The sequence below is a fragment of the Musca vetustissima genome, unplaced genomic scaffold (genome assembly GCF_032173495.1).
Source record: "Musca vetustissima isolate MV318-11 ecotype Yass unplaced genomic scaffold, APGP_CSIRO_Mvet_v1 utg42163, whole genome shotgun sequence".
Classification (NCBI taxonomy): domain Eukaryota; kingdom Metazoa; phylum Arthropoda; class Insecta; order Diptera; family Muscidae; genus Musca; species Musca vetustissima.
Genome location: NW_026881825.1, coordinates 1 through 11,046, shown reverse-complemented (window position 1 = coordinate 11,046; position 11,046 = coordinate 1). Strand labels below are relative to the sequence as shown.

Here is an 11,046-nt window from a genome sequence, read left to right as displayed (position 1 = left end):
TGTCTCAGAATAGACTAAAACTCAAAAATCAGCCTAAACGTCAAAAATCTTAAAAAAACAAACTCTTATTTTAGGGTTTGTATCGTTCTTATTACTAGTTTTTACCCATTTTTCCCACAAGATGTCGCTTTAGAAGGATAGTATGAGGGACAAAAATATTCTCCATCACTGAACAATAGAAATATGTATATATGTATATACCGAATATATAGTCATACATTTTGAACCAAAAGCTCAAAATGTTCTTGAATTTCCCAGTATTTTTTCTAGTAGTAGTAGCCCCTCTTTTTTAATCTGTTGGAATTTCCCGGTAATTAACAGAAAAATTGAAATTTGTCTCACAATGTTATTTTCCTCGTGCTCTATATGCTCTACTTCCTTAATAATTTGTTCGTCACTTTCAAAGAGGCCCATTGGGTACAATCTGTTAAGTATCTGATCTTTCTTCACGTTCCAGATATTTTCGTCATTGACCTGACATATTTTATGACCCGGACATCTTCAATGCTATTTTCCGACCCTATTGATTTATTGTTGCTCTACCAGAAGACTTGTTGCATTGCACAATAAATAGGTAGTCGATTTAGCGCAGCTGATTAACTATCAAAGTACGTAGTTTCTACTTGAATTCGATGTGCAAAGTTGTCAACCATGAGAAAGTGAAATGAAAATCGGAACTATACATTTGGATAATTTAACAGTATTTCTTCTACTGTCCTAATTATGTATTTGCCCTGGTTGATGCTGCATATTTACTAACGGATTGATTTCATAATGACGAATATTGAAGAAGTAAACGACAAAAAAAACTTGATTTAAATATAATTTATTTTCTTAAAAAACTAAATGGAAAGGCCTTAAATGCTACAGCGACATTGGAAATGTAAAATATTCGGCTTATTGCCAACCATTCCAACCATTATTCCAGCCGCCATGACCACCAGCACCGGTGTTGATAACTTTCACGATTTTAACTTCAGCACCGCCATGACCATGTCCATGGCCATAACCTCCATGACCATAACCATGATCATGATGATCAGCGTGGATAACTTTAATGTTATGAACATGATAACCACCATGACCATGGCCATGAGCATAACCATGACCATGTCCGTGATCATGTCCTTGGATAACCTTGACAATTTTTACTTCAGGTTGTGGTTGGGGTTCGGCATGAATGACCTTTACAGTTTTTACATGAACATCTCCATGACCATGTCCGTGGCCATAGCCATGATCGTGTCCACTAACTGGAATCACTTTGACAGTTTTGACATCAACGTGATCATGGCCACCACCATATCCACCAATGTCACCGCCTCCAATGAAGCCAGCCGAGCAGGTGGCTACCAAAACAGCTAAGGTGCAGATAAAGAACTGAAAGAACATACAATGGTTTTATTAACAATTCCATTGGTTTTGAACAATTTATTACTCACCTTCATGTTAGGAATCTTCTTGCTTGAATCCTCTTGGGAGATTATTGGAAATTCCTAAGGTTTATTTTGTTTTTCTGTTAGACAGAAACGAATGATACTCTTCACTGCCAGTCGCTGTCTTATATATTCAAATCAAAAAAATCAATGAATTTGTTTCAAATGATGATCGTCATCATCAATTTTGAAATACATCAATAAAAATTAAACATATTCGCAAAATCTGCAAATCTATTCAAATTCCCAGCCATAAAAAATGCATTTTATTTTGTGGGCGTGTAATTTGTTGTTGTTTTCACACCAAATGTTGTCGATATTTGCATATGAACTGTTTCAGACAAAGCCAATCGGGGTAGGTGTGTAAATAGTTGTATGGAAAAATACCAAAAAACAAATTGTAACACCATTGATTAATAAGATTAGATCGATTTTAAGGGGCGATGATTTTTAATGGTATCAACGTCATTAATCGCAAATATGAAGCTGAGAATGGAATGCGGCATAATTTTGATTAAATGGTTATGTACGATCATTACAATCCTTCTTTAATAAATTTTACAAACCGATTTATGTACAAAATTATGTACATCAAATAAAAATTTCAACGATTTTTAATCGGTATTTTTCATAAAATCTGAAAACCCCAAAACGTGGACGAATATTGTAAAAATCCTTAAATAATGTTAAAAAAGAAAATATATAGAACACTTAGTTTTTTACAATCCTTCTCAAAACCCTCCATATATATTGGGGGGTTTTGAGAAGCCAATATTGATTACAAGCTAGGAATTAGCGAATATTTTCAGTTATCATTATATGAGGGGCTATACCTAATTAATGATCGAAATAGCTCAATTTCGAAACCATTATTTTAGTTTTGTATCTAAATTTTTTCCTTCAGGAGGTATCATTATATGGGGAGATGCCTAAATTCTGGCCGATATATTTATCATCCTCAGATTCGGGTTGTTTTATATCACGATATTCTTAGAAGGAGGCATGATTACAACAGATGGCTTAATCGGTTTAGAAATCCATACTTTGTAGGGTAAAAACGGGCAATTTTGAGTAAAGAATATCACCCATAGTATGGTATACGGGTATATTAGGACAACCCCAACATATAGAACAAATCAGATATCTATTTTAATATAAAAAGGGTCTTATATGGGGACTACCCTGCAGCGAATTCGGTTGAATAACGTGCTCAAGAACCTCAAAATACCGATAATTGGGGGTACCCTTATAGTTGACCAATATTTATAAGTTTCAGTGGAGAGGTTTGCTACCCAACTACTATTGTGGAGAGCTTATCTATGGCACTATATCTATACTATAACTATATGAACCGATTTTCTTGCATTTCAATAGGCGTCGTCCTTGGGCCAAATAAATAACATAAATCAATAGAATTAACCGAAAGAAAACAGCAACACTGAAACAACCCTTCGAAGTGAATGGTTTCTTCGGCAAAACTGGTCATGTTGCTACTCTTTTATTTGAACAACACAGGACCAGGACAGGTCAATTCTGAATGGTACCTCACTGAAAAAAGAAAAGTACAAAAGAATCATATTTTCTTTTTATACACACTTGGGCAGCAAAGAACACCATCAAGAAACGTGGTAATGGTGTCGTAATGATATTGAGGCGAAAACGCAGCGTATAAGGTAACCCTGCATACAGAAAAGGAGAAACGTATTTCCAAAAAAAAAAAAAAAATTAAGAAGAAAGAAGAAAGAACAAGAAAAACGTGAGCGGGAGCGGGAGCGGGAGATGTACAGGAGTCAGAACGAAGTTCGGAAATTTAACCAAACAGAAGGAACATCTTCCTGTAGAGATGAAGAAGGAAACCTGGTGAGAGATACAGACAGCGTGTTGAGGATTAGAAAAGAGCATTTTGAAATACTTCTGGTATCAAAGCGCTGGTCAGGAGCACGCCCCAGCTGTGTCCGGTGCACAAAAAGAGGAGACAAGACGATATGTGCCAACAATAGAGGAATAAGTCTCCTACCCATCGCTTATAAAGTGCTATCAAAAGTGCTGTGTGAACGACCGAAGCCAATGATCAATGACATTATTGGAACATACCAACATACCATACCAATCACTCTGCGCCAAATCATGGAAAAGATCCACGAAAACACACATCGACATTTTCCATCTATTCTTTGACTAAAAGCCGTATTCGATGCCTCTATTCGTTCAGAGATGTTTAAAACCATGCCTGCAAAACTAATTCCTCTATGCAGGATAACATTAACTGGCACAAGATAAGCAGTTAAAGTAAAAAAAGACCTCTCTAGTATTTACGCAAGCATATGAGGCAGCTCTTGGATAGTTTGAGAGAAAAATTCTCCGAAAGATCTATGAGCCGATCTGCGTTGACGGTTGAGTTGTACCAGATATTTTCGGACATCGGCATTGTTAGACGTATCGAGCTGCAGCGACCATGTTGGCTAGGTCATGTTGTGAGAATGGATGAAGTTGTCCCAACTTGAAAGTCATATAAAAGCGAACCATCTGATGGTTCACACAGAAGGGTAAGGTCACCAATTAGATGGAAAGATCGATTGGAAGCCAATATTGCAAAACATGTTCTTTCAAAATTTGAAAATCTCAAGAACTCTGAAAGATATAGCCGATTTATTGCGTCAGCATCAAGCGACGGCAGAAATGATTCTCAAACTTTAAACGATTTTTCTCAAAACAGTGTTTTACGAATGTCGGGTACGATAATGGTTCCCTAAAAGGGTTTGCTAACTACAGTATTCGATTGCATGTATGTACGTTTGTGATAGATCTTAGTCATGACTGTGATTGTTATGATGACGCCTAACATCATCGAATGTCGTATTATGAAATTAGCCATTGCGATTAGAAGATCAGGCACCATCGGAAAGCATTAGAATATTTTAGGTATATATAAGGACGGGTTTTTAACTTGATATAAAGCAGTCCAAATTAAAAACATATATCCTTTCTTATCGTTTAGGCTACATATTACAATAGATGGAATCAGGATTGTGAGAGTAAAGAAAATTACTTTTATGAAGCATACTTTTGGGCGCATATTCAAATTGGAAAAAAACGCAAAAAACTTATGAAATTTTTATAGGTATTTTGCATATGTGTGTACGTTGGAATTGCATTTCTCAAATTTCGAAAAAAATTAATGTTGTGCTGAATTGATTTTTTTTAAATTCGAAATACTAAGGAAGATGTTCGAAAAAATATTTTTTTCGAAAAAATTTTACAGAATTGTAATTTTTGAATTTCGAAAAATGAAAGTTGTGCTGAATTAAGCTCAATTTGTGCTCAATTGTGCACACTCTTTTCGAAATAATCGATATTGTCGAACGTATGGCAGAATTGCAATTTTCGAATTTCTTGCTGAATTGTGCTAGTTTTGAAAACTGCATTTCTGTGAAATTTTCTCAAAAAAAATGTTTTTATTTCGAATATCTTCCTTAGTTTTTCGTATTTAAAAGAAATTACGGCACAATTTGGCACAAACCTATCACAGTTCAGGACAACATTCATTTTTTCGAAATTCGAAAAAAATGCCCAGCCCAACATTCAACCTGAGGGTCTGCAGTGGAGGATATGAACTGTTCGGCCCTGCCGAAATTGACGATTAATTTACTTGTTTTCCTTTTTTTATCCCTATGGAGAATAAAGTGGCTCATCTTAGTGGCTCATCTAATTTGATACATATGGTTTTTAATATATTTAAATCCAACGTCTTATTATTATGTCGTTCACACCCGCACTATTTTATTTTTGCGCTAACATACTTATGCAAATTTCTTTAGGTCAATATTTAAACAAAAATAGCCATTTGCGGAAAACTACCAAACGAAGACCCAATTTGCGAATAAAATGCATTATGATTTACATACATCGTTTCGAATAAAATACAAAAATCATATTATGTCGAAATATTATTTATTTTATATTTTATTGCTCTATTTAAAAATAGATTTGCTTAAGATTTAAAATAGTTTTGTTAAATGGCAATTTAATATATAAATACCATTGATTTGCTGTGAAGAGCATCAGTAGTTTCTGTTTAGCAGAAAAACAAAACAACTTTAGGAATAATCTCCAAATAAATAATTTAAGCAAGTAGATTCCTAAAATGAAGGTGAGTGACAAATATTCACTAAGGGAATAGTAAGATGGGAATTAAAACTAAATTTGATTTGGTTTCTTTTTCAGTTCTTCGTCTGCACCTTAGCCGTTTTAGTAGCCACATGCTCAGCTGGCTTCATTGGTGGTGGTGGTGATATTGGTGGATATGCTGCAGGATATGATCACCATGAGCATGTTGATGTTAAAACTGTAAAGGTTATCCCAGTTAGTGGGCATGACTATGGCCATGGGTATGAACATGGTCATGGGGATGTTCATGTCAAAACTGTGAAGGTTATTCATGCCGAACCCCAACCACAACCTGAAGTGAAAATTGTTAAAGTTATCAAAGAACATGGTCATGGACATGGATATGCTCATGGACATGGTCATGGTGGTTATCATGTCCACAACATTAAGGTTATCCATGCTGATCATCATGATCATGGACACGGTCATGGAGGTTATGGTCATGGTGGTGCTGAAGTTAAAATCGTGAAAGTAATCAATGCCGGAGCTGGTGGTCATGGTGGCTGGAATAATGGCTGGAGTGGTTGGCAATAAAGCTCAGAGCAGTGATGTAAATAGCACTTTCCATGTTTATCCTGCCAGTTAACCAATATCACTGTACATTTCACCCATTAGTTTAAGAAAAATAAATTATATTTAAATCTACAAATTTTTGAATTCTTCGATTTTTAAATATTGACTAGAATTGATCTTATATAGGTTGAGAATACTCGCATCGCATCACTTCGGTTGAGCCATTGCCTAGAATTATCAAAAGATCGACCCATATTAATATTTTTGTTGGTAGAAAGATGTCAAAATATCAAATAACTGCAATGAACCAATTAGGTTGAAAAACGTGCCCAAATGGGGGTACCGTGAAAAGGGAAAACTTCCACCATTATTAATATAAAGGAGCTCGATCCAAGACCCAAAATTTTCCATCGGAAAAGTCTCGTATTTGTTATTTCAGGGTTTTGGATGCATGAGCGCACAAAAAGGTCAATATAGGTGTACGTTTGTCATATCTGTAGTCGTCATGTTTTGCAGAAGTAACAATCGACAATTCGAAGAGCTTCTTCCGCAAACATATTTCTTTGGATTTGGTTTGTGTTCGATTGCTGTTTACTTTTTGTCTCATACACATAGACACATGATTCGTGCGTTATCCAACGAGAACGTCGAAATTGGCGAAAAACTTATCGCACGAAAATGTTCACAAGTCACTGTGAACTATACAACACATGGCCGTGCCTCAAGCGGAATAGTTGCGACAAGGCAGGAGCCATTTGATTCGATGTACTTCTTCAATAAACAGCTTTCGTTAGATTTGGCTCGTCTTGGCTCGATTAAGTCACCTGTGTCGTTCTTATGAACGACTTTTGAAGCGACACGATCGTATTTTTTATTTCCTCAGCCTTATGGCTAATGAGGGTTTATACTCATTAATACGGCATGTATGAAATGTGTCTCATAGATATAGTGGACCAAATAAGTTTCAGACGATTTGGTGTCGATTTACAAAAGTCTGTTTGCCTGTTCGCCTGTATGTCTGGCTAGCTGGTGCGCACGATATATCTCGAAGGGAGTAACTGATTTTCGAATGACATAGACAGGAACGTCAACAAATTAACGGAAGTAATTATAAAGTCTTTCGAACAAAGAGAAAAAGAGGTCCGAAAGCTTTACAACAGAGCACGCCGAAAAAAATCTACAGTACTCTGGGACAACTTCCACGATAAATGGAAAGAATACATAAAATTGACAAGAACCGCCAAACGCAATTCCTTGAAGCTGTTCTGCGTACAGGTAGACAGCCACCCGAAACTATGGTAGACGGTGAGGGTAACAGGATAGAAACAATCGAGGAAAAACTTAGGTTCTTAATGAATGCTTACTTCCTATCGAACACATCGATAATGGACGATGTCATGGCATATAGGGAAGAAAGATCAGAGGAACCTATAATTGACAAGTCAATTATAGGGCGATATAAGACGTCCGGCAGGACCGGATAGCATCTTCCCCGCGTTACTACAAAAAAGAGGCGGTATTTTTATCACCACATTTAGCCGCACTCTTTAATGCATGCTTACGTTTGGCGTACATAATGAAAGTCTGGCAGGAAGCCAGGGTAGTCTTCTTACCCAAGCCCGGCAAGGCAAACTACGCCACACCAAAATCATATTGGCCAATAAGCCCAACCTCATTCCTACACAATACCATGGAACATACAATCGACACCATGATAAAGAGAAGTATACTACGGTGAAATATACGGTGAAAAATAAACAACATTCGGATGTAAAGGGGAGATCAGTGGAAACCGCATTACATGAGGTAGTACACTATATTGAGGGCACCTTCGCTGAGAAGATGTATACCTTAGCGGTATACATTGACATTGAAGGAGCATTCAACAATGTCAGCACTAATACGCTTATCCAATCCTTAGATCTCTTCCAAAATGACCGGGCAATCATAGACTGGGTTAACTTTATAATAAGGAATAGATGGATTAGCTGTATCATACAGGACATAACAATCAGAGACAAAGTAGGTCGGGGAACACCACAGTTAGGGATTTTGCCACCGCTCCTGTTATAACTGCGATAAAGGCAGTCTTAAAGACCTTAACCAATGAAGGATTTGAACCAGTCTGTTATTCAGATGATGATATATATGTTATAATACTTCTTAGGGAAAATTATGCTAACTTACCATGCAGAAAGCCGAAACGGTGCTAAAAATCGCCTACGATTGGGCAAAACCGAGGGCCTTAAACGTAAATCCGGACAAAACGGAGATATGTCTTTTCACAAGAAAGACAAAAATAGGTCAGTATGAATGGACCATATTCCAAAAGAAAACGATAGCCATATCAAACAAAGTTAAGTAACTGGGAGTAATTCTAGACAATAAACTTAATTGGAAAGACCACATAAAGGGCTGAAAAGGCCCACAAATAAAATATGAAGCGTCGGTTGCAGCTTTAAGACTCAAAGCAATGGACGAGTGGATAGACACTGGACACAAAATACCGCACAAAAACATATTACATGCAACTACTGAGTCTACGATCAATACCTTTGATTCATATCGCATATCTGAATCGAGATTAGTAACACGGTGTGAAACTATAATACCAGATAGAGAGAGGTAGTGGAACACAGTTCAGATGCCGACTGTTAACTGTTGCTATACAGATGGCTCTCGACTAGGAAAACTGGACTGGGACTTTTGATCGAAGAACCGGGTACCGAAATTTTTCTTCGTCTTACAGTTAAATCCAAAATCCGTCTTAAACAGTTAAATCCAAAACTGTACTGGAATGTATAAATACCATTAATGATTTCTCACAACAAGGACCTGTACGAATTATATGGGTACCGATTCACCAAGGAATCATAGGCAACGAGATAGCAAATGAACTAGCTAGGAGTGCTACTGCACTACCCCCGAACACGCCAAGAAATGAGGAAAAGGGTGAATGAGACCCAAATTAAGAAAAAACTATGCAAATCCTAACGCTAAACAAAACAGAAATAAGCCGACTGACGGGTATTTTGACGGGACAGCCTGAAGGCCCATCTACTCAAAACTGGATGCGAAGACAGCAGCATGTGCGGAGTGTGTGGGGTAGATAGTGAAACGCTTGAACATTTCCTTTGCCTTTGCCCAGCATTTATATGCATTCGAAAACAATTATTGGGAAATGAAACTCTTCACGGACTAACCGATCTGCGGGGGTGCGAATGGAGAAGACTGAAGGAGTTCATAAAAAAATACGGAACTCCTAGATTCATAGGGGAATCAAACCCAAAATGTTTTTAATCTAAACCTTCACTAATTCTAACTCTATCCGCATTTCTAGACCGCACAACAGGCCTCAATTGGCTAATGTGTATGTCCCTCTCATATTGGACATGTGGTGGTATTATCCAACCCTCTTTTCAACCTAACCTAACTGATTTCATTCAAACTTTGCATATCGTAATATTTCTTCAAAACTTACATCATGTTCGAAGAAGGGTGAATATCGGTCCAGTCCTTCTGGTACCTTCCACACAAAGTAGTCCAAACTTAAAAATTCAATGTGAATCGTAATATGTATTTTAGTACACCTACATTACATCCGAAGATAGGGTCAATAGAGCAACCTCTTCTGGTATCTTACCAAATATGTCCAGTTCCTGGATAAAAACATATACCGTATACCCTTATATAAAAGGTATATATCTGTCGGCAACCTCAACGGACACTTTGCTACTTTTTTGTTCAAGTGAAGGATAAATAAGATATTTTAGTGGCTCATCTAATTCTTTATATTATGTCGTTCACACCCGCACTACTTTATTTTAGTGCCAACATATTTATGCAAATTTCTTTATATTTATTTTTAAGCAAAACTAAACATTTGCGGAAAACTACCAAACGAAGACCCAATTTGCGAATAAAATGCATTATCATTTACATACATCGTTTCAAATAAAATACAAAAATCATAAATGTCTTCATAATATTTATATTATATTTTATTGATTTATTAAAAAATAGATTTGCTTTAGATTTGGAATAGTTTTCGTTAAATGACAATTTAATATATAAATACCCTAGATTTGCTGATAAGAGCATCATTCGTTTCTGTTTAGCAGAAAAAACAAAACAACTTTAGGAATAATCTCCATAAAGAGGATTGAAGCAAGTAGATTCCTAAAATGAAGGTTAGTAACAAAAATCCTCTACGTTAAAGATAATTAAATAAATTAATTGATACTAACGTGGATCTTTGGTATTTCAGTTCTTTGTCTGCACCTTAGCTGTTTTGGTAGCCACATGCTCAGCTGGCTTCATTGGTGGTGGTGGTGATATTGGTGGATATGCTGCAGGATATGATCACCACGAGCATGTTGATGTTAAAACTGTAAAAGTTATCCCAGTTAGTGGGCATAGCCATGACTATGGTCACGGATATGGACATGGTCATGGAGATGTTCATGTCAAAACAGTCAAAGTCATTCATGCTGAACCCCAACCACAACCTGAAGTGAAAATTGTTAAAGTTATCAAAGAACATGGTCACGGACATGGATATGCTCATGGACATGGTCATGGTGGTTATCATGTCCATAACATTAAGGTTATCCATGCTGATCATCATGATCATGGACACGGTAATGGAGGTTATGGTCATGGTGGTGCTGAAGTTAAAATCGTGAAAGTAATCAATGCCGGAGCTGGTGGTCATGGCGGCTGGAATAATGGCTGGAGTGGTTGGCAATAAAGCTCAGAGCAGTGATGTAAATAGCACTTTCCATGTTTATCCTGCCAATTAACCAATATGACTGTACATTTCACCCATTAGTTTAAGAAAAATAAATTATATTTAAATCTACAAATATTGGTGTGTTTTGTTGTTTATTATTGTCTAGGATTGATTTATTATAAGGACTTCTATGGGTTG

The 11,046-nt window shown here is 36.6% G+C and overlaps 3 protein-coding genes across 3 annotated transcripts; 2 read left to right on the top strand and 1 right to left on the bottom strand.

Moving 5' to 3' along the window:
- Positions 1–897: 897 nt before the first annotated feature.
- LOC133327836 (holotricin-3-like) lies at positions 898–1,448 on the bottom strand. The gene is made up of 2 exons (XM_061536374.1): positions 1,443–1,448; positions 898–1,380 (listed from the first exon to the last, which is right to left on the bottom strand). Exons 1-2 carry the CDS (start codon positions 1,446–1,448, stop codon positions 898–900), a joined length of 489 nt encoding a protein of 162 aa, XP_061392358.1.
- A 4,132-nt stretch (positions 1,449–5,580) lies between these two features.
- Positions 5,581–6,137, top strand: LOC133327835 (zinc transporter Slc39a7-like). Its single transcript, XM_061536373.1, has 2 exons — positions 5,581–5,586; positions 5,661–6,137. The coding sequence occupies exons 1-2, from the start codon at positions 5,581–5,583 to the stop codon at positions 6,135–6,137; spliced, it is 483 nt and encodes a 160-aa protein (XP_061392357.1).
- Positions 6,138–10,300: 4,163 nt separating this feature from the next.
- Positions 10,301–10,866, top strand: LOC133327834 (zinc transporter SLC39A7-like). Its single transcript, XM_061536372.1, has 2 exons — positions 10,301–10,306; positions 10,384–10,866. Exons 1-2 carry the CDS (start codon positions 10,301–10,303, stop codon positions 10,864–10,866), a joined length of 489 nt encoding a protein of 162 aa, XP_061392356.1.
- The last annotated feature ends 180 nt before the right edge of the window (positions 10,867–11,046 follow it).